Source organism: Pavona decussata, unplaced genomic scaffold (assembly GCF_977016875.1).
Source record: "Pavona decussata unplaced genomic scaffold, jaPavDecu1.1 SCAFFOLD_58, whole genome shotgun sequence".
Classification (NCBI taxonomy): Eukaryota; Metazoa; Cnidaria; class Anthozoa; order Scleractinia; family Agariciidae; genus Pavona; species Pavona decussata.
This window is the reverse complement of record NW_028145480.1, coordinates 2,077,555-2,105,000: the sequence shown is the minus strand read 5'-3', so window position 1 is coordinate 2,105,000 and position 27,446 is coordinate 2,077,555. Positions and strand designations below refer to the sequence as shown.

At 40.0% G+C, this 27,446-nt stretch overlaps 4 protein-coding genes across 6 annotated transcripts; 1 reads left to right on the top strand and 3 right to left on the bottom strand.

Annotated features, from left to right (window-relative positions):
* Positions 1–746: 746 nt before the first annotated feature.
* LOC146479604 (E3 ubiquitin-protein ligase TRIM71-like) lies at positions 747–13,865 on the bottom strand. 2 transcript variants are annotated; one of them, XM_085110446.1, is made up of 2 exons: positions 10,219–13,865; positions 747–1,030 (listed from the first exon to the last, which is right to left on the bottom strand). In XM_085110446.1, exon 1 carries the CDS (start codon positions 13,176–13,178, stop codon positions 11,217–11,219), a length of 1,962 nt encoding a protein of 653 aa, XP_084966572.1. In that variant the 5' UTR covers positions 13,179–13,865; the 3' UTR covers positions 747–1,030; positions 10,219–11,216. The 2 variants fall into 2 exon arrangements, with proteins under 2 accessions (XP_084966572.1, XP_084966571.1); XM_085110445.1 differs by having other exon boundaries at positions 747–1,247; positions 10,440–13,865.
* Positions 1,821–4,642, bottom strand: LOC146479605 (E3 ubiquitin-protein ligase TRIM71-like). The gene has a single exon (XM_085110447.1). It carries the CDS (start codon positions 4,591–4,593, stop codon positions 2,350–2,352), a length of 2,244 nt encoding a protein of 747 aa, XP_084966573.1. The 5' UTR covers positions 4,594–4,642; the 3' UTR covers positions 1,821–2,349.
* On the bottom strand, positions 7,165–26,502 carry LOC146479602 (oxygen-dependent coproporphyrinogen-III oxidase-like). 2 transcript variants are annotated; one of them, XM_085110449.1, is made up of 5 exons: positions 25,913–26,502; positions 22,881–23,158; positions 21,132–21,243; positions 20,358–20,544; positions 7,165–7,981 (listed from the first exon to the last, which is right to left on the bottom strand). In XM_085110449.1, the coding sequence occupies exons 1-5, from the start codon at positions 26,274–26,276 to the stop codon at positions 7,789–7,791; spliced, it is 1,134 nt and encodes a 377-aa protein (XP_084966575.1). In that variant the 5' UTR covers positions 26,277–26,502; the 3' UTR covers positions 7,165–7,788. The 2 variants fall into 2 exon arrangements, with proteins under 2 accessions (XP_084966575.1, XP_084966574.1); XM_085110448.1 differs by lacking the exon at positions 7,165–7,981 and adding an exon at positions 18,560–18,752.
* On the top strand, positions 16,198–17,533 carry LOC146479603 (uncharacterized protein KIAA1958 homolog). Its single transcript, XM_085110231.1, has one exon. It carries the CDS (start codon positions 16,263–16,265, stop codon positions 17,445–17,447), a length of 1,185 nt encoding a protein of 394 aa, XP_084966357.1. The 5' UTR covers positions 16,198–16,262; the 3' UTR covers positions 17,448–17,533.
* Positions 26,503–27,446: the final 944 nt, after the last annotated feature.

Below are 27,446 nucleotides of genomic sequence, written 5' to 3'. Positions count from 1 at the left end.
TATCACCATATAAATTACTTTCGCTCGGACGATCCTAGTACTAGGGACAAAGAGAACAAACATAACGTCAGCCGGGCGTTCAGCTGCTCAAGGCCGACAGTTACTCTTCTTCTCCGTCTCCACTTGGTAACCATTTCGGCCGAAATTTCTTCATATAAACTAAACGAAAAGTTGTTTCGCCTTCTCGGATCTTCCTAGTGCTAGGATCTTCCTCCCTCCATGTAAACAGCTCCTTATTTAAAGGCGCGCGCATTGGCTGGTTTGTAGGTTTTGAAATTGATGGCGCGTCGTATCTATCGCGCGAGCAAAAATAAACAGAGTTGGATTTTGGAGTGAAGCTCGGTGGTTGCGTGGTTTATGGAGGGTTATTTTCGGACTTTTGGGAGATTTTAGGGCTGGACTTTATGTTCAAGAAATCGCCTGAACAGATGGCATTTTCTATACAAATCGGAACCAAGATATCTTTGAAAAATACGTTGTTGCCACCGATTTTCCTTTTGGATTCCAATAACCCTTACTAAAAAATACTTTTACCTCATAGTCATAAACCACGCAAAATATATTTTTGAAACCCGAGTTTCGCAGATCCTCTAGAGATGCGCAGATCCTATGCGCAGTAAGAAAAGGAGCCACTGTCCAGAAGCAGCCAATTTTGATTCATTTTCACAAGATCTAAGCCCTGCCAAAATAAACGTCCCTCAGGTTTGTTGGTAAGCGGTCACAACATCAGTTCAAACAAATCAGGCTACAATCTCCTAAGGTTTATTTTGATTACGTATTCATACATTCGGTAAGTAAAGATTGAAAAATTCAACACAATATACCCACACTTTTCTACGTTTCCAACCTAAACAAACTAGAAATTTATCTGTGATAGAATACATTTTGTTTTTTTCTTTGCAACTAAAATTTTTCACCCCTTCATTAATTATAGCCTTCTATGCGAACGTTCTTTGGCTTGTCACGTCACTCAATCCTCGCCACAAACGTCCGCTTAAGACACCGACTGCTTCCATTATCGGCCGTTCACCTTGTTTTTTTAAGATCCAATCAGCATCCATCTATTGTATTACAACTGACTAATCAGTAGGCGCATAAGCATTTCCAGTGACTGCGTGACGTGACGAGCGAAAGAAAGTCGGACGTTGGAGGAATGCGTGACGTAACAACCAAAAGAACGTCTGCATTGGAGGCTACATTAATTTGCAACTACAAAACAAAGCATAAAAAATGAAAAATAGTTTCACCTCTCTATCTTTCAATTGATAAAAGCGTGAACACAATTGACTGCAGTATAATCATGGAAAAGAGGGGTTTCTATTGTGAAACCATATTTTTTTTTTATAACTAAAATAATTAAATTACGTGGTGTATTTGACCGAGAAATTGTCAATATCCGATTTCTCCTAAGCCTCATTTTCAAAGAAAGGATAATTACAAAGACCTTCATAACTCTCAAAAGAAATTTTTAATTTGCAAGTAAATACAAATTTATGTTATTTTTATTCATGAATATGAGCTATAAAAGCTCGCCAATGTATACCAAGAAGCAATGATACAATCCATTACAAACTAGTAAACCTAATTACGCATAATATGCATAGGCTCCTGATAAACCGTTCAACAAAAGAAAAATTTGTCTTCTTGAGCTTGCCTTAGTTCCATTCATATATGACATCTTAATTATTTTAATTTTAAATTTCAATTCACCATGAATTTTCACCGTGAAAAATATTCTAACCATACACTCGAATAAGTCATAGTTAAGAACAGCTGCAAGTAAATTAAAAAGAGCCTCGATTGTTTTAACAACAAAATTACCTTTTTTACAATAACTGTCCAAATTCCCGCGCGCTGATTGGCTCGTAGCTATTGTCTATAAGAGTACAGACAATAAAAATGACGTCAGACGTAACGCGCGCGCTTTCTCAACGAAAAAAAAAATAGCCAATTTCGCTCGTACTTTTTCCATGTTATTGTAAAAAACAAATCGACGGCAGTTTTCTATGGTCTATACTCTTATAGACCATAAAATGACGCCATAAAATGTCCAAAACTTGGCAGTGAAACCACTCGCCTGCGGCTCGTGGTTCCACTTGAGTTTTGAACATTTTTTGACGTCATTTTATGGTCTATAAGAGTATAGACCATAGAAAACTGCCGTCGATTTGTTAAATAGAAAACCTCAAATAGAAACACATCAAAAAGATGATGGTTTCAGCAGTGAAATTAGCAAAAATATATTTCACACGATTTTGATCTTCAATGTGCGCTATTAACTTGTGAAACTGATTTTAAAATAAAGCCCGGATAAATCATTAATTGATGTAATATCACAGTGAAATGTATCTATTCAAAAATCTGAACACGATCATTACCGAATTCGGCTTCAATTATCTTACCATCACTCAGTGCTGCTGTAGAGACCGGCCCGTAAAACTCTCCTGTCTTACTGCCTTGTGTTCCAAACTTTGCTAAAAACTTTCCACTCAATTCGAACACCTGGATTCTATGATTTTTTGTATCACAAACCAACAGTTGTCCTGCCTTGTTCACTGACAGGCAATCAGGTTCATTGAACTCCCCGTCCCCCTCCCCCTTATGTCCAAATTTATACAGAAATTTTCCCTCCCTGTTAAAAACTTTTACACAATGATCATTCACGTCTGACACTATAAGATAGTTCTCGTGTTGGATACAGTGAATGGGAAAAGTGAAAGAGTCCCTTGCGCCAATTTTACGCAAAAACTGACCATCACGTGAAAAGATCTTGATTAATTGGTTACCAATATCAGCAACAATAATGTTGCCATCATTGTCAATAGACAAACCATGAGGATTCTCAAGCTGGTGATCAAGACTTCCTTCTCCTCCAAACTGTCGAAGGCATTCATTCTGACCATTAAAGAGTTGAACGCGGTGGTTAAGAATGTCCACCACTATAATGTTATCATTGTGAAAAGCTATCCCACTAGGGTGGTTAAACTCTCCCTGCCGATCACCTTTTATACCAAAAGACCTTAAGTGGGTTCCATCACTACTAAATACCTGGATCCTATGGTTACCAGTCTCAGTCACTGCAATCTCATCTTTTTCATTCACTGCTACCCCCCAAGGACCGTCAAACATTCCTTCAGACGAACCTTGTTGTCCAAAAGATAACACGGGTCTGAACTGTCTGGGTTGGACTTGAACCTCAAAAAGACTGCCACGAACATGTTCTCCATTTACCTTCACTGATGCCTGGCATGTTCCGGTTTCTTTGGCAAAGTAGCTGATCTTGTAAGTGCCATCTTTGTTATCTTGGACTTGCGCTTTAGTCGCACAGTCATGGCCTTGACGATTTGTGATTTCCACTGTTACGCAGTCACGCTCTTCATAACATTGTTCTCCATGAGCGTTCCTTGTTGTTACAACAATCTGTGCTTCAAGTCCAACAGTCGCTTCACGGATTCCTTTGCCTTCAGCAGTTGACTGTTTGTGAGAAGTGTTTGTAATAAACTGAACGGAGCCAGTTTCTACAGTGTTCACATGATCAAAAAACTGTTGATGTTTCACGAAATGAAACTCGACGGGAAAACTTCCGCCGTCACGGTCAGCTGTGTCGTCTTGGTCACCGTCCTCCTGAAATAGTTTGTCTAGAAATTCGTTTGGCTGCATAATTTGAGCGCTTGTGGTTCGTTTTAAAAGTATTTTGCTTTTCTCGATTGTTGTTTCGTGCATTTTCACTTCTTGTTCAGTCTCTTCCCTTTGCATTCCCAGACGCTCGAGTGATTTTTTCACGTTGTTTTCCACGTCATCAAAGATTTTCATTCTTTTCGCTTCGATGGTGGCAATAATACTGTCAACAAACTGCTGCACATCATTTTTTACTCTTGCGGCGTTTTCTTGAACTTCAACACAATTTTCGTCAAGTTTGGCAATTTTAGTCAGCTTTGCTTCCGCTCTTCGTTGCTGAGATTCAATTGCTGCCATGACTCTTAACTTGCGCTCATTTGCGGCTGATTCCAACGTCATCTTCGCGTGACCCTCGTGATCGGTTAAAGCACAAATATTGCAAACTGCAACTTTACACAAGTTGCAAAAGATCTTCAACTCTTCTTTTTCGTGGTGTTTCTGTTGACAAAATGCTGGCCGCTTTAAAATGTTCTCAAAGTCTTCATCTTGAAAGTCTTTCAAAGCCAGCGCATGATGTTCTTTATTGGCTCTGACGCCATTATGCAGACTGATGCAGTCATCGCACCAGAAAGAGCAACACTGGAAGCAGTAGTAGCTTTCTCCGGTTCTTTTGTCGCAATTTCCGCACTTGACGCCGCTTGTATTGCACTCTTTGATGGCCAACACATCCAACAAACTATTGAGGCGGAAGTTTGTCGGCAAAGCGTTAAGATCACCGTCCGGGATCCTAAAGTTCTGCCTACACTCTGGACATGAAATACTTTCTCGAATCCCGCTCGTTTGTTGAATCCTTTGCAGGCAGTGAAGGCAAAAGCTGTGTAAACATGGCAGCTGCTTTGGCTCAGTGAACGTGGTCATACACACAGAACAGGATACTTCTTCATGAAGATTGTGCAACAAGGTTTGAATATCCATGATTAATGTGGGAAATAACGAAACAGTTTCGAGCTGAACACACCTTAAAAACAACCGAAGTCTTCAAAACAATGAAGCCTTGTGAATTGTAATCTTGTGATGTTTATGTCTGGTTTATCAGGATATTAACCAATCAGAAAGCCTGTATTTGACGTCAAGTGAAGGCCTTGATTCTAAGAACTACAAAATTAAAAATATATTGATTTCTAAGAATTTAATATTATTGTTAATAGAAAAGTTTAACCTTTTGCGGGCCAATCTCGCACCCAGAGTCCTGAGGCTTTTTGGTCAGCGGGTAGGCGCCACGAGAGTCGAAAAAAAAATTTTTTTTTTTGATTGGCTGCTCTGTATAAGCTCCGTGCGTTAATAAAATTCGAGTACCCCAGAGTCTCTCCTGGCGACCAATCGCTGGCCAAAGAGCCTGAGGACTCTGGGTACGAGATTGCCGAGTTGACTGGCCAAACTAATTAAAGTTGAACGAGAAATTATACTTGTATAAATGAATATCTGTGAAACTAGAAAGTGCGAATTGTCTTTTTACTTCGAAAAACATGCGCTGTTTGAGTCAAGTGGCAGTCGATATATAAAAATAACATTAAATCATAAACGTTTCAGTGACATTATTTCAGCACATTAATTAGTTGTGGAACGATTCTTTGACAATATCCCAATTATTTCACCTCATGGGGGGGAGGGGGGCGTCTAAGTGGTTTGATTTCGTCGCTTTTAAGTGATCAGTGGCACGCTAAGTTACGGTCCCGGATGAGTGACCTAGAAACCTGAATACCTAAAATTATTACTGCGGGACCAACTTGTTCAACCCCTTGTTAAATGTGGATTAATGCATGTGATTTTTTATACATATTTTCATGAACGTGAGTTAAATCATTTAAAGGTAATTTGAAGAAAAAATTAACTAAGAAGAGCAGAGAAATGGAAAAAGCATTGAAATGTCCAGCGATAGAAATTAACGCGATCGTCGTATTCTATGGATAAAGAGGACGAGTCAGTGAGATATTTTTTTAAACGAACCAACCCGCACATTAACAGTTAAGGTTCTGAGAGGGACTTGTGACCCCGAAACGGACTTTGAAAAAGTCTAGAATCAACGCCCAAGAAAGCTCATTGTGTGGTTTCATTCCACTGTCGGTCATTTATATTCTGTTTGGTTTTTAGAGTTTAGTCTTTCCTTTACAAGTAAGCTCAGCCGTTGATAAGAAATCAGGCTTGAGCTCTAAATTTTGATGATGGTGGCATTTCCTGCAGGACTAACAGGAAGAAATAAAAAAAAATGACTTGCTCTGGCTCACGAAGGCGGTATGTCCAGGATTGAATGCAGCAACGAAAATAGTCAACACGGCATGATTTTTTGTTACTGTACGGGTATTTAAAGATTACGTGCGGAAATTCTACTTTACCTCATTTGTTTATTTATTTATTTATTTATTTATTTATTTATTTATTTATGTATACAGGAGCATCTGATTTAGCTAATAAGAAGCTAGTTTAAACAGAGTCCTGATTAAATAATAAATCAGACCCTAGAGTAAAATCCAATACAATAGATCACATTACAACAGTACTTAATTAGATAGATCATACAACAGGTCAAAGAAACTGAGTTCACTGGCGCTTGAAATTTGGCTTCGCATATACTAATTTTATTTCGGAGAGTAGCGAATTATAAGCATGCGCGCCATTGATTCTAAGACTGCCCTGGTATTTGGTAGTTCTGGCTAAGGGCGGTCGCAATAGATCTCGTTGTCTGGTTTGTTGTACTTCCGGCTCCCACCACACTAGTGAGCTGCTCAAACAGAAACATTTTTGAAAGTTGATTTAATTACGAACATTTGTAATTGCCTGCTTGTAAATAGGGCCACCTGGGAATCTCTGTTATGGCTATGAATATTTAACAATTATTCCACACGCACGCGTTGAATATACACGAATTTTTGGGCATTTAATCATTCCATATTCAACAAGCGCGAGTGATATAAGACATTAAGAAATTTGCTAGATCTTGCTGTTTTCGTTTTGCAAGAAAGGCCGTAATGCAATAAAACATCAAAAACTGGATAATTTTGTACTGCAATTCCAGCGATTTGATTGGCTTAGCGGCAATGATATATGAGCCATCATACCATACCAAAGTGATGGCGACCATTGAATTGTCTTCTGGTGGTTTGCGCAAAGTGAAATTAGCTGGATCTGTAATAATATCTCTCTGCTTTTTTATTTATCAAGCAATTTTTTCCACTCGCGCTTGTTGGTTATGAGATTATTACACATGGCCAACATGACATTACGCACCTGGTTGGCTATCATCTCAGCAGAATATATACTGTATATCTAACGCGAGCTCGTGAAATAATTGTTAATTAATGGTATTTCTCCAGCATATCCCATGATATCCCATGGCCGCTAATCCAATCACAACTCTCGAATGGATTATAATTAGTTAATAATCATATATAGCCCGGATATTCTTAGACGAGTAAATAATTATTAATATACAAGGGCTTTGTTACAATGAACATAACAATACCGTTACCTATGAGACAGAGACGCCGTTAATTATTGAGGGTAACCCCAGCAGGGAATGTCCCTACTATCAATTGCAAGGTCGTTATTTGTTTTTAGAAAATCTACGTTGATTAATAGATGTTTTCTATGTCGGATTTTAGTTGCAACTTTTATTTCAACTCATAGTCTTGACTCTTGACTATGTACTGTTGAGTCAACTCCTTTCTGATCATCTCTTGATCAGCGGTGAAGGAAAGATTAAGATTATTACAGAAACATCTAACAAGTTAAGAGCCTACGCCACTGGCAATTTCCCTCACAGACTCACTAAGGCCCCCGTACAAACCTATACATCTACATCTGTAAAACACATTTTTAATACACTTACATGTACTGAGCAATGCAGAAGCCAAAATTAAAGGTAGTACGTTATTAACCTTTCAATAAACATTCAGTGTGCACATTAAATCTGGCATTGCTTGTCATCAAGTAATTTAAAATTACGTCTTATTTATTTCTTGTTCAAAGATAGTAGCATATACTTCCGAATGGAAATAAAGTTACCTGCCTACCTAACTACACTAATAGATGCATAAACCATTATCAGTCGTGATTAGACTACAGAGTGCCGCTGCAAAGAAATTCAACTGTATTTTGTTTACGTGCATTTTATCATTCGATCCAATCTCGCGGCTCCCGCAGAACCTGTAGAAGTTCCTCCTCTTTGGTCCCGCTCTTGGGGTCGTGCATGTACTCCCAGCGGGCCTCTAGGGGCATGGACACTAAGATGCTCTCTATACGAGCCCCAGGGATGTTGAGTCCGAATCTGGTACCACGTTCATAAAGCAAGACGAACTCTACATATCTGTGATGAGAAAAGTATCAAAAGTTAAGAATAGTGTGTAATGTATCACGTTCAAGGTTATTACTTAACAAGAGGTGCCCATCTCACTATAGCCTGCGAACGCAGACGTTTTTCTGGCTAGCTGTCGCTTCTCTGCGTTCGCGGGCTAATTTTACTATGGTGCTTTGTAAGTCACTTACAAATATCGCTCACGGCAAATTAACAAACAACAGTTTTTTGTGAACGTCACAAGTCTGCAGTTAACTTAGCCAGCGCGTTGGCAAACTCTTGGCGAACAATATAAACTCAATTTATCTGACCAACGTTCTCGACCATTCTTTATAAGTTTGCCAAACTAGTATTTGACGGGAGAACGTTTGTTAAACATGTGCTGTTTGCTTCAAATACTAGATTTGACTACATGTCGAGCTCAGGGAGAGGCAGGATTTTATTTCTCGAGGAGGAATAAAAATCACTGAATCGCTGGCATGCACTTCGGTGGGAGGGTGCAAGCAAGATGGAGTGTAAGATCTCAGGCCTTCGCACCCAGACTGGATCTATGAGAAGTGAACGACCTTGAGTCTATTCAAACACCAGACATGACAGAAGCATACAGTAGTGATTTTCGTACGTTTATGGAGGTTTACTGCGTGAAAACATGGCTTGCCAACGTTTGGGAGTTTGAAAGCACGAGTTTATAACTTGCCGACTTGAGTTTGCCGTAGATGAGTTAATTTTAAGTGTCGAAGTATTTAGCACTGTAGCGCTATTTGGGGACACTATAAATCAGTGAAATAAATATCAAATCCCAACTGGTGTATACAAAGCGTGGCCTTGGAGTTGAAAACGGGCCTAGCCTATCGAGAAACAAATCCAAGTGGTCAGGGCGGGACTTGAACGTGGGACTTCCGGGTTACAAGTTCGGCGCCCTAACCACTAGGCCACGCCACCACAAAGTTTAACCTCCCGTAAGCGATCACCCACAATGTCAAAGATATGTGGTCGCTTACGGGAGGTGGTTGCTTACCGGACGTCAGACCAGAGGGGGTCTAAATTTCGGGTAATTTACATATGGTAATTGCGGAGACCTAACCCTTTTGAAACCTACGCATGAAACCCACGCATGCTATTTACGAGATAAGAGAGTTTTTTCCTTTAGGGGATTCAATCTGATTAAAGTTTATTTCAGTGCACAATATAGTGCACGTGTATTTTATCAAAATAATTTTGTTTCAATGCTAAGCTATTTCGGGAGACACTTGAACCGGTTGCTCCGACTATGAAATTTACGGCGTCCGCTGTAATGACATGGCCAATATTTTACAGCGACACATTTTTCAATTTCCACCCGTGAGAGATACTTTATGAAACTTGATATTGAATTTAAGCTTTCCAGAGCGCGAACTGACAAGTTTCGTTTGATTGATAGATTTCGCTGCTGATTGCCTTATTTAAAAGCGCGCGCGCGCATTGGCTGGTTTGTAACATTTGAAATTGATGGCGCGTTGTATCTATCGCGCGAGCAAAAATAAACAGAGTTGGATGTTGGAGTGAAGCTCGGTGGTTGCGTGGTTTATGGAGCGTTATTTTCGGACTTTTGGGAGATTTTAAGGCTGGGGCTTTTCTGAACTATGTTCAGAAAATCGCCTGAACAGATGGCATTTTCTTTACAAATCGGGACCAAGATATCTTTGAAAAATACGTTGTTGCCACCGATTTTCCTTTTGGATTCCAATAACCCTTACTAAAAATGCTTTTACCTCATAGTCATAAACCACGCAAAATATATTTTTGAAACCCGAGTTTCTCAGATCCTCTAGAGATGCGCAGATCCTATGCGCAGTAAGAAAAGGAGCCACTGTCCAGAAGCAGCCAATTTTGATTCATTTTCACAAGATCTAAGCCCTGCCAAAATTAAAGTCCCTCAGGTTTGTTGGTAAGTGGTCACAACATCAGTTCAAACAAATCAGGCTACAATCTTCTAAGGTTTATTTTGATTACGTATTCATACATTCGGTAAGTAAAGATTGAAAAAATCAACACAATATATCCACACTTTTCTACGTTTTCAATCTTAACAAACTAGAAAATTATCTGTAATAGAATACATTTTGCTCTTTCTTTACAACTAAATATTTTTACCGCTACCTTAATTATAGACTTCTAAGCGGACCTTCTTTGGCTTGTCACGACACGCAATCCTCGCCACAAACGTCCGCTTAAGAGATCGACTGCTTCCATTCTGATTGGCCGTTCACCTCTGTTTTCTAAGATCCAATCAGCATCCATCCATTGTATTACAACTGACTAATCAGTAGGCGCATAAGCATAAAAATCGTCACCCAATTCCAGTGACTGACTGCGTGACGTGACGAGCGAAAGAAAGTCGGATGCTGGAGGAGTGCGTGACGTAACGACCGACAACGTATTGCAATGGAGGCTTACAAAAAAAGCTTAAAAAAATGAAAAATAGCTTCACCTCTCTGTCTTTCAATTGATTAAAACCTGCATACGATTGGCTGTAGTATAATCATGGAAAAGAGTGGTTCGTATTGTAAAACCATTTTTTTATTATTTATAACTAAAATGATTAAATTACTCGGTACATTTGACCGAGAAATTGTCAATATCCGATCTCTCCTTAGCCTCATTTTCAAAGAAAGGCCAATTACAAAGACATTCATAACTCTCAAAAGAAATTTCCAATTTACAAGTAAATACAAATTTATGTTATTTTTATTCATGAATATGAGCTATAAAAGCACGCCAATGTATACCACGAAGCAATGATACAATTCAATAAAAACTAGTAAACGTAATTACGCATAATATGCATGGGCTCCTGATAAACCGTTCAATAAAAGAAAAATCTGTCTTCTTGAGCTTGCCTTAGTTCCATTCATATATGACATCTTAATTATTATAATTTTAAATTTCAATTTACTATGAATTTTCACCTTGAAAAATATTCTAACCATACACTCAAATAAGTTATAGTCCAGAACACCTACAAGTTAATTAAAAAGAGCCTCGATTGTTTTAACACCATAATTACCTCAAATGAAACCTCAGCTCTTAACTAGTAAAATAAGGGACACATTAATAAGATTATGGTTTTAGCATTGAAAACAGCAAAAATATATTTCTCACGATTTTGATCTACAATGTGCACTATTAACTTGTGAAACTGATTTTTAGGTAAAGCCTGGATACTAGTAAATCATTAATATTGATGTAATATCATAGTGAAATGTATCTATTCAAAAATCTGAACACGATAATTACCTAAGTCGGCTACAACTATCTTACCATCACTCAGTACTGCTGTAGAGACTGGGGTGTTAAACTCTCCGGTCTTTCTGCCCCGTGCTCCAAACTTTGTTACAAACTTTCCGCTCAATTCAAACACCTGGATTCTATGATTTTCTGTATCACAAACCAACAGTTGTCCTGCCTTGTTCACTGACAGGCAACCTGGTTCATTGAACTCCCCGTTCCCCTCCACCTTCTTTCCGAATTTATACAGAAATTTTCCCTCCCTGTTAAAAACTTTTACACAATGATCCGTTGTGTCTGACACCATAAGATAGGTCTCATGTTGGATACAGTGAAAGGGACTGGTGAAAGAGCCTCTTGTGCCAATTTTAAGCAAAAACTGACCATCGTGTGAAAAGATCTTGATTAATTTGTTCTCCCTATCAGCAACAATAATGTTGCCATCACTGTCAACAGACAAACCATGAGGATAATTAAGCTGGTGATCAAGATTTCCTTTTCTCCCAAACTGTCCAAGGTATTCAGCCTGACCACTAAAGAGTTGAACGCGGTGGTTTCTACAATCCGCCACTATAATGTTATCATTATGAAAAGCTATCCCAGCAGGACCGTTAAACTCTCCCTGCTGATCACCTTCTCTACCAAAAGATCTTAAGTGAGTTCCATTACTACTAAATACCTGGATCCTATGTTTACCAATCTCAGTCACTGCAATCTCATCTTTTTCATTCACTGCCACCCCCCAAGGAACGCTAAACATTCCAGCAGACGAACCTTGTTGTCCAAAAGATAACACGGGTCTGAACTGTCTGGGTCTGACTTGAACCTCAAAAGGATTGCCACGAACACGTTCTCCATTTACCTTCACTGATGCCTGGCATGTTCCGGTTTCATTGGCAAAGTAGCTGATCTTGTAAGTGCCATCTTTGTTATCTTGGACTTGCGCTTGAGTCGCACAGCCATGGCCTTGACGATTTGTGATTTCCACTGTTACGCAGTCACGCTCTTCGTAACATTGTTCTCCTTGAGCGTTCCTTGTTGTTACAACAATCGGCGCTTCAAGTCCAACAGTCGCTTCACGGATTCCTTTTCCTTCAGCAGTTGACTGTTCGTGAGAAGTGTTTCTAATAAACTGAACGGAGCCAATTTCTACAGTGTTCACATCATTAAAAAACTGTTGATGTTTCACGAAATAAAATTCGACGGGAAAACTTCCGCCGTCAAGGTCAGCTGTGTGGTCTTGGTCACCTTCCTCCTGAAAAAGTTTGTCTAGAAATTCGTTTGGCTGCATGATTTGAGCGCTTGTGGTTCGTTTTAAAAGTATTTTGCTTTTCTCGATTGTTGTTTCGTGTATTTTCACTTGTTGCTCAATCTCTTGCTTTTGTATTCCAAGACGCTCGAGTAATTCTTTCACGTTGTTTTCCACGTCATCAAAGATTTTCATCCTTTTCGCTTCGATGGTGGCAATAATACTGTCAACAAACTGCTGCACGTCATTTTTTACTCTTGCGGCGTTTTCTTGAACTTCAACACAATTTTCATCAAGTTTGGCAATTTTAGTCAGCTTTGCTTCCGCTCTTCGTTGCTGAGATTCAATTGCAGACTTGACTCTTAACTTGCGCTCATTTGCAGCTGATTCCAAAGACATCTTCGCGTGACCCTCGTGATCGGTTAAAGCACAAGTATTGCAAACTGCAACTTCACACAACATGCAAAAGATCTTCAACGCTTCTTTTTCGTGGTGTTTCTGCTGACAAAATGCTGGCCGCTTTAAAATGTTCTCAAAGTCTTCATCTTGAAAGTCTTTCAAAGCCAGTGCATGATGCTCTTTATTGGCTCTGATGCCATTATGCAGACTGATGCAGTCATCGCACCCGGTGAGAAGGAGGAACATTGGAAGCAGTAGTAGCTTTCTCCGCTTCTTTTGTCGCAATTTCCGCATTTGACGCCGCTTGTATTGCACTCTTTGATGGCCAACACATCCAACAAACTATTGAGACGGAAGTTTGTCGGCAAGGCGTTAAGATCACCGTCTCCGGGGATCCTGAAGTTCTGCCTACACTCTGGACATGAAATGGTTTCTCGAATTCCGCTCGTTTGTTGAATCCTTTGCAGGCAGTGAAGGCAAAAGCTGTGCAGACATGGCAGCTGCTTTGGATCAGTGAACTTGGTCATACACACAGAACAGGATACTTCTTCATGAAGATTGTGCAACAACGTTTGAATATCCATGATTAATGTAGGAAACAAAGAAACAGTTTGAAGCTGAACACACCTTTAAGGTCATTCCCCTAAAATAGAACCTACACTCAGATTTTTTCCAAACTTTGCCCATGTGTGGTTCACTATATGTAAACTGCAAAAATGAAATAAAAGGAGGGGGTCCCCATGCTTGTTCTTCAGCAACGAAGCATTGAAATATGGTAATTTCTGCATGTTTGGACAAAAAGGATTATAATAGAGCATTTGCCAAAAACAGGAATTATTTTCTGAAGAGAAGAGTTAACGGCTCATTTCATAGAACTTTTTCCCTGTTCATAAATCATTTTCAATGTGAAATCTGTTTGAAAACCATTCCTAACCAGTACTACTGAGATATTCAACAAAATAACATAATTCGTTACCTCTGAAGGTAGGCCAAAATGTCCATTGGCGCAAAATTTCATATTTCTAACACTAGGATTTTCCTTAAATTTTCACAGTAGTTGGCAAACGATATTGTGGTTAGAAATCTGAAAAGAGAAAATAGGTTCACCGGGTTGGTTTCGCAGATATTTCACAAAGCAGTGGTAAATCGAGCTTCAAAACTGGTTTCTCCGCGAAGGGACTGGGGCGAGTCTTATGAAAACACCTTGATTTCCGCGCAAAATGAAAATTAAGAATTTTGTTGTTAGATACAAGTCAGATTGAGTGATACTCAGTAGTTAGCTAGAAATGAGCGTAATTTTTTTTATTTTGGCATTGTGCGCAGTAGAGTTGCGCACTGCAAAACAGGGGAATGACCTTAAACAACCGAAGTCTTAAAACAATGAAGCCTTGTGAATTGTGATCTTGAGATGTTTATGTCTGGTTTATCAGGATATTAGCCAATCAGAAAGCCTGTATTGAAGTGTTTTGACGTCAACTGAAGGCCTTGATTCTAAGAACTACAAAAATATCCTGATTTCTAAGAACTGTTAATAGAAAAGTTTAACCTGCTGCGCTGGTCAATCTGGTACCCAGAGTCCTCAGGATTTTTGATCAGCGTGTGGGCGCCAGGAGAGACTCTGGAGAATTCGAAAAAAATTAATTTTTTGATTGGCTGCTCTGTGTAAGCTCCGTAACGGCTTGCATTGTTTTTAGCCGCAGAAATCGTGCAGTAATAAAATTCCAGTACCCCAGAGTCTCGCCTGGGGACCAACCGCTGGCCAAAGAGCCTGAGGACTCTGGGTACGAGATTGCCGGAGGGCATAATTGTTCTTCGACTAACTCAGTGGACTGGCGAGAAATTATACTTGAATAAATGAATATCTGTGAAACTAGAAAGTGTGAATTGTCTTTTTACTTCGAAAAACATGCGCTGTTTGAGTCAAGTGGCAGTCGATATATGAAAATAACATTAAATCATAAACTTTTCAGTGACATTATTTTAGCACATTAATTAGTTGTGGAACAATTCTTTGACAATATCCCAATTATTTCAACTCAGGGGGCGTCTAATAAGTGGCTTGATTCGGTAGCTTTCAAGTGATCAGTGCCACGATATCAGGGTCCGAAATTAACTTTTTTAGGCAGGCGCCAAGTGGCGACTGAAATTTATTTTTCAGTCGCCAAATGGAAAAATGTGGTCGCCAAAAAGCAGAAAAAAAAATGTCAATAAAATTTTTCCTTCGCAGCGAAACACAAACCACAATTTTTGGTTGCCAGATGGAAAATTCTGGTCGCCAATTTTTCTTTTAAGGATTAGAACGAAGAGAACGCGTTTGCCGGGGGTCGCAATGGCGATTTATAGACCTAACGACGAACGAATCGAATGCCGGCTATATACGCAGCTGCTAAATGTTTTAAGTCAACTTAATACCTTTTCTTGTCTCTACCTTTTGGAGACGAAATATACCCGATTTAAAAAAACTGCCGGTTGGTTCTTTGCTCTATGTTTAAAACGATCTTTCCTTTCGCGTTCTGTCAAGACGATCGACGGATCGCCATGTTGTTCCCACCACGCCACAACCGTGCAGCATTTCTCGTTCAAAAAACATGGCGGCGAAGCTTCGCACTGGTCGAGCTGTGAACCGTTGTGATAGATTTATAATAACAGGAAAATCGGTTTTATACTTCAAAAGCAGTGGAAAGGTAAAAAGTAAGTGACCAATTGGCGGGTGGCTTTGAATTTTATTTTTACCGATTTGGCTGAAAATCAAAGTTGTTGTTTGTATATTAATGATCGTGGCATGAAATAGTTAATCGCCCGCTGGCGACTAGTTGTGAAATTCTGGTCGCCAGTGCAAATTTTTTAGTCGCATTGGCGACCAGGAAATTTCGGACCCTGGATATTAAGTTGTGGTCCCGGATGAGTGACCCAGAAACCTGAATACCTGAGATTATTACTGCGGGACCAACTTGTTCAACCCCTTGTTAAATGTGGATCAATGCATGTTATTTTTTATATATTTTTTCATGAACGTGAGTTAAATCATTTACAGGTAATGTGAAGAAAAAATTAACTAAGAAGAGCGGAGAAATGGCAAAACCATGTTATTTTCAATTTATATTATTTCTTTACGAGGTTTAATGCTCGGCCCCACTAGCACTTGTGCTATAAACACTGCCGAGGGTAAATAAAGGTTATTATTATACAATGCTGATGCTATCTCAATTTTGATTGGCTAAAAGCACCCCGCTAATTCTAGATGGCGCTGTGTCATCGCGTCACATCTACAGACACTGATCAGACACTGGCGTTTATGCATGTATAGGTATGACGCGTTTTTGCAGACAATGGTTTTCGTCACCTGACAAGCTAGCCGGCGGTTTGAGCAAGATTGTCATGGCGGAGTCCGCTCCAAGATTCGCGTCAGTCTCAGAAGCGGATTTAGGACGCCTTGTTGACGACAAGGACGCAAAGAACACCAAACGAGCTACCAAGACAGCTCTTAGAGTTTTACAGCAGTATTTGAAGGAGAAGAAAGTTCCCGAACCGCAAACCAAAGATGGCATCAGTAACGTTCTCAAACTATTTTATGCCGAAGCTAGAAAAGTCGATGGAACTTCTTATTCCAAAAGCACTCTCAACAGCCTGAGATTTGGACTAGGCAGACACTTCAAGGCGACTCTTGGCTTCGATATAATAAACGATCCAGCATTTGCCGAGGCAAACAAAGTTTTTGGCGCCAAGTGCGTTGAACTAAAACGACAAGGGCTCGCCAAAGTCGAACACACGCCACCGATCTGCGAAGAAGATCTTAAAAAGCTGTACGAAAGCGATGGTTTTAACCAAAACAGCCCGGAAACGCTTCAAAACAATTTTTTTTTCGAGGTTATGTTGTACTTTTGTCGCCGAGGAAGGCAAAATCTTCGTGAACTCAAAAAAGCTGATTTTTCATTCAGCACGGATGGCAAAGGTGCAAAATATGTGTGCAAAACAACAGATGAACTCACAAAGAACCGACGAGAAAATGATGAAGGATTTGAAGGAGGCGTGATGTTCGAGAAACCAGGACCACACTGTCCTGTGGCTTCATTTGAACGGTACATACAGCACCTGAATCCCTCAAACGAATTTTTGTTTCAGCGGCCGAAGAAAAACGCCGGCATATCTGATCAAGTGTGGTACGATAACATGGTTGTCGGAGAGCGTTTGCTCGGTGAAAAAATGAAAAGGATCTCTCGAGAAGCCAAACTTTCAAAGTGTTACACCAATCACTCGATCAGGGCAACGGCGGTTACAATCCTGGACAAGTCCGGGTTCGAAGCCAGGCATATCATGGCGGTGAGCGGGCACAGAAATGAATCCAGCGTTCGGAGCTATAGCAGGACTGACATTTCAACCAAGAGAAAAATGTCGGAAACCCTGACGACAGAGTGCGAGGTGAGAGGTGAGGAAGTGGCTATTAATCCGCACCAGTTATCTCCTGTTATAAGCCTTTCTCAAGAGGAATTTATTGTACAGAACTCTCATTCAGAGATAACGAAAAATTTTAATTTCTTCAACTGTAATGTCAACATTCATTAAACGCAAATCGGGAACATTTTTCATAAGACCGTACAACTTAACTTTAGAATTTTGTTCAAAAGTTTCAGTTCGATTCAGTTTTTCCTGAAACGTTTTCAGATGTTAATATGTTTTAAGCTTAAATCCTTTCTGTAAACCTTTTGAATTCCGCTTTACACGTTATTCACGGCTGTCATTAATAAAGATGTTTACACTGAAACGTGTCATTGCGTGGCTTACTTTGTTGTTGTTCTGTGAAATGTCTCAACGCTTGTACATTTATAATTGTATAATAAAACAATTATTGGATTCGGTTTTCGCATGATAGCGAAATTATCAAGGCCTCGGTTTGTGTTATCCGCCTCAGCCTTCGGCTTCGGCAGATAACACAAACCTCGGCCTTGATAATTCTCGCTATCATGCTCAACCTCATCCAATAATTGCTTAATATACACGGGCTTTGTTACAATGAACGTAACAATACCGTTACCTATGAGAGAGAGACGCCGTTAATTATTGAGGGTAACCCCAGCAGGGAATGTCCCTACTATCAATTGCAAGGTCGTTATTTGTTTTTAGAAAATCTACGTTGATTAATAGATGTTTTCTATGTCGGATTTTAGTTGCAACTTTTATTTCAACTCATAGTCTTGAATCTTGACTATGTACTGTTGAATCAACTCCTTTCTGATCATCTCTTGATCATCTGTGAAGGAAAGATTAAGATTATTACAGAAACATCTAACAAGGTAAGAGCCTACGCCACTGGCAATTTCCCTCACAGACTCACTAAGGCCCCCGTACAAACCTATACATCTACATCTGTAAAACACATTTTTTATACACTTACATGTACTGAGCAATGCAGAAGCCAAAATTAAAGGTAGTACGTTATTAACCTTTCAATAAACATTCAGCGTGCACATTAAATCTGACATTGCTTGTCATCAAGCAATTGAAATTACGTCTTATTTATTTCTTGTTCAAAGATATTAGCACATACTTCCGAATGGAAATACAGTTACCTGCCTTCCTAACTACACTGATAGATACATGAACCATTGTCGGGCGTGATTACACTACAGAGTGAGGCTACAAAGAAATTCCACTGTATTTTGTTTACGTGCATTTTATCAGTCGATCCAATCTCGTGGCTCCCGCAGAACCTGTAGAAGTTCCTCCTCTTTGGTCCCGCTCTTTGGGTCGTGCATGTACTCCCAGCGGGCCTCTAGCGGCATGGACACTAAGATGCTCTCTATACGGGCCCCAGGGATGTTGAGTCCGAATCTGGTGCCACGTTCATAAAGCAAGACGAACTCTACATATCTGTAACGAGAAAAGTATCAAAAGTTAAGAATAGCGTGTAATGTATCACGTTCAAGCTTATTACTTAACAAGAGGTACCTATCTCACTACAGTATGCGAACGCAGACGTATTTCCGGCTGTCGCCAGTCTCTGCGTTCGCAGGATAATCTTACTATGGCTTTGTAAGTCACTCGCAAAAATTGAACCACAAATCGCTCACGGCAAATTAACAACTGAACAACAGTTTTTGTGAACGTCACAACAGCAGTTAACTCAGCCAACGTGTTGGCAAACTGTTGGCGAAAAATATAAACTCACTTTATCTGACCAACGTTCTCAACCATTCTTTCAATAATAAGTTTGCCAAACTAGTATTTGATGGGAGAACGTTTGTTAAACATGTGCTGTTTGCTTCAAATACTAGACTTGACTACATGTCGAGCCCAGGAAGACAGAATTTTTATCTCTCGGGGTGGACAAAAAGCAAGCGCTGGCACATGGGAGGGCCCGAGCAAGATGGATTGTGAGAGTTCAACCTTCGCACCCAGACTGGATCTACCGTGAAACGGAAATGAGACTGAAGTGAACGACCTTGAGTCTACTCAAACACCAGACATGACAGAAGCATACAGTAATGATTTTCGTACGTTTATGGAGGTTTTCTGCGTGAAAACACGGCTTGCCAACTTTTCGGAGTTTGAAAACACGAGTTTATAACTTGCCGACTTGAGTTTGCCGTAGATGAGGTAATTTAAGTGTCGAAATATTTAGCACTGTAGCGCTATTTGGGGACACTATAAATCAGTGAAATAAATATCAAATCCCAGCTGGTGGGAGGCAAAACAGTTGGCTATTTACAAAGCGTGACCTTGGAGTTGAAAACGGGCCTAGCCTACCGTGAAGCAAATCCAAGTGGTCAGAGCTGTACTGGGACTTCCGGATTACAAGTTCGGCGCCCTATTGGCTAACCACTAGGCCACGCCACCACAAAGTCGAACCTCCCGTAAGCGACCACCCACAATGTCAAGGATATGTGGTCGCTTACGGGAGATGGTCGCTTACCAGAGGTCAGACCACAGGGGGTCTAAATTTCGGGTAATTTGCATTTGGTAATTGCGGAGACCTAACCCTTTTGCCAGTGCTTATCGAAACCCACGCATGCTATTTACGAGATAAGAGAGTTTTTTCCTTCAAGGGATTCAATCTGATTAAAGTTTATTTTAGTGCACAGTATAGTACTAGTGCATGTGTATTTTATCAAAATAATTTGGTTCAATGCCAAGCTATTTCGGGAGACACTTGAACCGGTTGCTCCGACTATAAGATTTATGGCGTCCGCTGTAATGACGTGGCCAATATTTTACAGCGACACATTTTTCAATTTCCACCCGTGAGAGATACAGCAGATTGTGTGTCAAGTGGTCGCCTACGGGAGGTTCAAAACAATTGAAAAGTTTAAACAATCATCCCTAAAAGTGGCGGTAGCTTGCGAGAGGTAGTCTCCTACGAGAGGTTCCATCTATAGTGATTTGACTTGACTGAAAACTTTTGGTATTTTGGAAAAGTGGTCGCTAATGAGAGGTGGTCGTAAAGGGAGGTCAGTTCGACTGTAGTTGACAACCCACCTTCCTCTCCTTAGAAGCTGCCATTGACGTTGCTCGTCAGTGTAAGGATCATCTTTGTGTTTTTCCACAATAGGCATGTAGCCAGGGAGGATGGCATTTGCACCCGCCTGAACGAACTGAAAGCCTTCTTCTTGTGAGGGTTTGCTCAGGTCATCAAAGAAAATCCCACCAACACCACAACTTTCTCCTGCAGTTAATTCAGAAACAGATTCTGATCATACTTCAGAGAGTGGTTCTCGACTGAGTCGGCTGTAAAACCCAAAGTTTTGGCAGACCACATCTGAAATTCGTTTAAATAGCTGGCTCTTGTTATTTTACCACCAGCTTACCATACTCTATTTGTGTGACTCGTCACTGTGAGTTAACTGGAGGATCCGGTTTTTGGAAGGAGTGGGGGGGGGGGGGGGGAGAGAAAACGAGTCCTCCCTCTTCCCCCTCCCCTTAGGAAGGCCTGATACTCTGGTTGACTGTAAGTATATTTCTGAGTTCATCAAACTTTAAATTCGTAAAACTTCTCTCACAAAGGTTCAAATTATCAAAAAGAAAGTTCAGCATCGTGTTCAAATTTTTGTACACAATGCTAAAATGTTTGAAAAGCCCTAAACGTCGCATTTAGAAAGGCTAAATTTAAAACCGACACAGTCCTGGTCCAAAAGCACATCCCACCTCACAAACAGAGGATGGTAAACCTTAGGTTTTTCTGATATAAACACGCCACAGAAGTTCATTCATATCTTCATGCATTAAGTACCATAAAGCTTGTAAGTAACTCACCTCTATGTTTTACAAAAAAATAGTCATCGCACCATTTCTTGAACTTGGAGTAATACGATGGATCGTGTTTGTCACAAACATCCTTCAGCGTCTTATGAAAATGCTTTACGTCCTGGGTGATGAAAAGTAATGACTCTATCAATTCCAAGCCTGCACATCAGCTAACATCTTGTCTAGCTCCCTACCCACTGCTTGCGTTGCAAGCCATAGTGAGCTCTTACGTGGGATATGGTGCAGTGGTGAGAGCACTCGCCTCTCACCAGTGCGGCTCATGTTCGATTCCCGGACTCGGCGTCATATGTTGGTTGAGTTTGTTGTTGGTTCTCGTCCTTGCTCCGTGAGGTTTTTCTCTGGGTACCCTGGTTTTCCCGCCAACTAAAAAAACAACATTTATAAATTCCAATTCGATCTAGAGAGTGTGCATTTAATCATCTCGTCATGGAATTTTACACTATACAAATTTACAAATTTTACAAAATTTTCTCTTAATGGTCTTGAAATAATTACGAAGAAGGGGCCTCAGTTACCCCCCGCCTCCTCCCTAGGCTCTGGAGTAACTCCCAACTGCTAGCTCAAGTTAACATATACTTTCATAATTGCGTAAGGATCATCTGGGTGAATGAATACCATCTACTGACGTTCCACAGTTTGTTTGACTCTGAAGATGACTTCCGCTCAGGTTGTCGAAACGTCAGCGGTCAATGTCACCTCAAACAGTTCTTCTCAGGACTACACTTCTTTCTTTCTTTCTTTCTTTCTTTCTTTCTTTCTTTCTTTCTTTCTTTCTTTCTTTCTTTATTATTATTATTTTTTCAATGTACATGTCTCCTTCTATACAGAAGATTCTTACATGTGGTCAGCAGTCAGTACAAAAAATTATGGAATAATAACATCTACATCAAAATCGATTTTTCCAGTTTATCTTACAAAGGCAAAATAAACTCCAACACAACTAAAGCCAGTGGCAAGGTCAATTGTTTTACTGTTTTTATATCAATTATTCTATGTTGTAATCTCGTTTTTTTAGTTAATTCGTTATCCTAGTTAACATCGAACCCTTTATTACCAATATCTCCCTTTGGAGAGTAAGGCGCAATAAAGATACACTATGACTATGACTATGACTATGACTATGACTATGACTATGACTATGACTATGACTATGACTATGACTATGACTATGACTATTGCTATCACTATTACTATTACTATTACTATCACTATCACTATCACTATTACTATTACTATTACTATTACCATTACTATTACTATTACTATTACTATTACTATTACTATTACTATTACTATTACTATTACTATTACTATTACTATTACTATTACTATTACTATTTACTATTACTATTACTATTACTATTACTATTACTATTACTATTACTATTACTATTACTATTACTATTACTATTACTATTACTATTACTATTACTATTATTCACTCGGATGATCATAAGTTACCTACCGTTTGACATGACTCTTGGGTTCAAACTATTTACAGATATACCGTTGATATGATCATTTAATCATTTAATCTTTCATTCGTTCGTTCATTTATAAGTCACTCACTCACTTACTCTCTCTCTCTCTCTCTCTCTCTCTCTCTCTCTCTCTCTCTCTCTCTCTCTCTCTCTCTCTCTCTCTCTCTCTCTCTCTCTCTCTCGCTCGCTCGCTCGCTCGCTCGGTCACTCGCTCACTCGCTCACTCGCTCGCTCGCTCACTCACTCACTCACTCACCTCTTCATCAAGATAACTCGGTGTAAGATCTGCTCCTCCACCAAACCAGCTAAGTATCTTCCCATTTTCATTCTGGACTTCAAAGTAACGATAGTTGAAGTGCAGAGTTGGAACAAATGGATTGCGGGGATGAATGATTGAGCTTATTCCTGCGGCAAAAAATATGAACTTGTCTCCTTGGAGGTTATGATTTCGGCTTCTAATTTGCTGCACAGCGTGTGGATGTAGATTGCCACGAAGGACAGAAATATTAACACCAGCCTTCTCGAACACTTTTCCTATAATAAACCAGGAAAAAACAAACCATAAAATGAAAGAATGACCAGGCCCCAGTTGTTCAAAGGGTGTAATAAATAATGGTAATTGAACTGAGTGGAGTGCAATTTGGTCTGAAATCATAAGCGTGATTTCAAAATCAAACGAGCGCGCAGCGCGATTTTGATTTGAAATCACAAGTATGTCAAGTATGATTTCAGACCAAAATTGTGTGACACAAAGTTCAGTTACCACTTTATTACACCTATTTTGAAATCACAGAGTTTTATTGTCAATATTAATATTCTATTTTTGTTACTTCATTTCCATTTTGATGGGCTAAAGAAAGGATGCGATTTAGAACAAAAAATGGTGCAATTTGGGAATAAATCGCACTGTTTAGAGCCAATCAGATTGCAAGGATCACCAGTGATTTCAAAATGTCTGTTATAAAGTGGATAATTAACAATTAATTATTCCACGAGCGTGCGTTGGATATGATATGATAGATAGCCAACGAGGCGCGTAGCGCCGAGTTGGCTATAATCATCTCTTATCAAGAGAAAATGAGGGCTCTTATCCAACAAGCGCAAGTGAAATAATTGTTTTATTAAAAACAATCAAGAAATAATGCTAGATCTTGCTGATTTCGCTGTGCAAGAATAACCAGAAAACCAATTAATGGTCGCCATTTCTCGGGCATGGCATAATGGCTCATATACCATGGCCGCTAAGCCAATCAAATCCCTCGAATGGCATTATACGATGATTCAGTTTTTAATAATTACTATTATGCTGCGAAATCGCGCGCAATATCTCCTGATTTAGTCGACGAGGCAGTAGGCCGAAAAGGCTAAAATCAGGGGATATCCCGCAAGACTGAGGCACTGAGCAGGGTAATTATTTTATTATTCAAAACATTGATAACAAAGCACAATTTTAATTGCAGAAAAGCTGGAGACGATCTTTATTTTTTCCATTTTTCTACCCCTGAAACACGAAATTCCGTACATCGCAGGATATCTGTTGACTGCGGACGACGAATATTCAGTGCACCATGACCATATTTGGGCAGTGTTACAATGTGTTGAATGATATAATAACGCAAGGTATCTGTTGTTTATGGACGACGAATACATGTATTGAGTTAGACTTCATGCAGTCCCCCTCTGGTTAGTCGAGAAAGTGCGCTCAGCGAGACTGGAGCGAGGAGAAATAAATGAGGAGAGACTGGAGGAGACTTCCCCCTTTTCCCGCCTCTCCCCAAGCCCCAAATATCGGGGGCTTTGAACAGGACGTTCAACATTGTTGAAAGCGTGTTGAATCAAGCTTAAATTGGTTTAAAGTTTCATTCAACATCGATTCAACATTTCCTTTTTTCTTGAAAATGTTAAAACCGCTTGAACACTCCGTTCATCCAACATTTGCCCAACATCCGTAGTTGTTGAACGAATGTTGGGAAAATGTTGAACCGTTTAAGCGGGCCTTTATCCATTCTTTGAACAAACGTGCCCAATAGAGTAGAAATCGAGGCGCGGAAGCACTGACGACTGGGCATTATTATCTTTTATTTGTATTTTTCCCTGTATTTCAAACTTCTACGTTTTGTCAGTAGAAAGTTTAACTACAATCCGACTAGTACGAATTCGAAGGCCATTGAGACATCGATCTAAAGCGTTAATGCAACCTTTTGAGCGTGTAAACAGCTATCAATGCTACCCACCTCGAATAGCCCTTGCTAATTGTGGGTATCTAATATTGTAATAAGTCTTTTCTTACAATAAATTGTTGTTGTTGTCAAAGATAGCTTAGAAACTTCGTAAGCGGGCTTGAGAGTCACTGAAGCATGTGTAAACCAAATGAACCAAAACAGTGTTTTGATTGCAATATCAACTTTAAGCATGTTTTGCATTGTAACAGGCAAACTTAAGGCGGAATTAATAATAAGCTACTTGAATACTTCATCCATGTCTAATTGCAACATTTACTCGTTGACTTTTTTCATTTCTTTCCTCTAAAATTGCTCAAAAAAAGAAAAACCTGTTAAAAACTATCATTGGCTCGGCCAACGGTTCTGCAAGATGCCCATGTGTAATGAAAACAAATTTAGTTTCTGCGTGGATGACGAAAAATTGTTAGTTTTGTTTCAGCACTCTTACTTTCTTTGTTTAATTGTTTATTTGTTGCTTAGTAAGTGTTTTGCAGTTACAATATCGTGTGTGTCACGGGAGCCAACAGAATACTGAGTCTATAATTTTCAAGTTCCGTGTTGACAGTTGTCAACTAGGTCAGTGGACAAGCAACGCGCCAACGGTTATATTCGAGATCTCGAACATATAGTTTATGTTGTGTCCTTGGTTTTGTAGGACACGTACTGCATTACGTTTGCGCATGCACTGTACAAGGACTGTATGTTTAGTGTTAGTCCGGTAGGGGATACTCGTCGGAATTTTTGATGTGGGGGGGGGGGGGGGGGGCGCGGCTTGGTTCTCCAAACCCTGTGATTTCCCAGTACCCTTTTGCAGACTTGGCCTCTAAAATTCATTCCCATTTTCAGACCTGGTTTCTAAAATCCATTCCCAGTTCTTCAAAATCCACACCCGTTTTCAGACTTTAGACCAAACTGGTGAGAATCTATACTGACCCATATTCGGACCAAAACGGCTCAAAAACCATCCACTTTGGCGCCGCATAGCTATATAGCCTGTATAGGGGAGTATCCCCATTCCCCCAGGAGTATTAGTTAGTCATTATTTCTAAGAATGCGCAATGCTTACCATCCTGCAAAACACAGCTTATACCGCCCCCACCTTCCTTTCTCAACCATCGATCCACTCGAAATTCTTGCCCATCAATCTCAGCTAGTTTCTTGCAAATATCTGCTTGCACCGTAAGGATCATGACTTCCATACGGCTCTTCGTATCGTCCATGCTGTTCTCTAAGGCATCTGCTTCCGTCAGCGGTTCTGCCATAAATTTGGACGATTCGACCAACTGTTTAGGCTTTCCGCGTGCATTGACGCATGCAATCCCAACGCCAGTGCCCATGGCTGAAGCTACAAAACCACCAAGGAGAAGTGCTCTCGTTTTTCTCGTACTCATTGCGCGAAAAGCTCGAAGAAAACTCATTCTAAAAGCCATTTCCAAGACATCAAAATCTGCGCCAAAAGTTCCTTTCTAGGATCCACTTTGAATTAATGTCAACATTCGTGACCTCAGCTATTCAGTACTACGTTGGTTGTTCATCTTACACATCAAGCATGACTAGTATGACGTCGACGTTGAAGTTGGTTGCACAAGCTATTCTTCAGCCATTGGGAGTCTCCAGGGCGAGTCTTTGCCTTATTTGGACTTAACTGGGCCTAGGGCTGAGTATCCATTGGTACAAGCTATTATTCAGCCATTGGGAGTCTCCAGGGCGAATCTTTGCCTTATTTGGAGTTAACTGGGCCTAGGGCTGAGTATCCATGGGTTTCACGCCAAGTTTTCTGTTCTGGATGAACAGGGTATTCAGACCGCAGCGTTACCAAGGCAATAAATGCAAGGCAACTGTAACGTAAACTCGTGACATTGTGTCTTAGATTAGGCAGGGAAATCAACTCGTCTTGGAAAGTCAAGGATTTTTGCCTTGAAGAACGAAATTAGTGTTTGCGTGCCCAAGCGGCATCTCCCAATACAATTGCAAGCTAAGCCCTTCCATCGAGTACTCCGCCCACCTCCAGTGGTAATTAGAAAGTCATAATTACGACCAACTCTCAGCGTGCAAATTCAGTTGCATAAACGCAGTAAAGCCCAAATTTGCATTTTTTGAAAACAATGACAGCTACAAAGGCCGAGAGAGAAAGAGAAAGCCAAATTTCACATGGCAAAAAAAACAAGTTTAGTTTGAATTCAAAAACCTCTGGGATAGAAGCAGGCTATTTTCGTTAAGGAGCAAAACAAATATGGTCATGCAGTTATCTAATTTTAACAATTCCAACACTAATCAGAAAAAATTATAAGATTTGGAGTGATGTAACGGTAGACTCACGTCCTTTTTGTCGTATTCTGTTTATGCGTACCCTGTCGTATACTGGACGCAGATTTCATGCCTAACAAACGTCGAGTCACAAGTTTCAAGTTATCATCTTCTAAATCAGCGCCGTGTGGCCTCGATTGTGCCTTTTAATAAAATCGTTTTGTTGGCTATTTTTACTTAAAGTCCATTATTGAGATAGCAAAATGCAATAAATTAAGTTGCCCTTTGTTAATTATTTTACTAATAATGGAAAAGTATAGTGCTGAAACGCAAGAGAAGACAATATGGATTCC

Coding starts and splice junctions, on each gene's coding strand:
- LOC146479605 (XM_085110447.1), bottom strand. CDS start 4,593: ATGGATATTCAAACCTTGTTGCACAATCTTCATGAAGAAGTATCCTGT.
- LOC146479604 (XM_085110446.1), bottom strand. CDS start 13,178: ATGCGGAAATTGCGACAAAAGAAGCGGAGAAAGCTACTACTGCTTCCA.
- LOC146479603 (XM_085110231.1), top strand. CDS start 16,263: ATGGCGGAGTCCGCTCCAAGATTCGCGTCAGTCTCAGAAGCGGATTTA.
- LOC146479602 (XM_085110449.1), bottom strand. CDS start 26,276: ATGGCTTTTAGAATGAGTTTTCTTCGAGCTTTTCGCGCAATGAGTACG. Junction 21,244..22,880: donor CGAGTTATCTTGATGAAGAG/GTGAGTGAGTGA, acceptor TTCATCACCCAG/GACGTAAAGCATTTTCATAA. Junction 20,545..21,131: donor TTTTTTTGTAAAACATAGAG/GTGAGTTACTTA, acceptor AATTAACTGCAG/GAGAAAGTTGTGGTGTTGGT.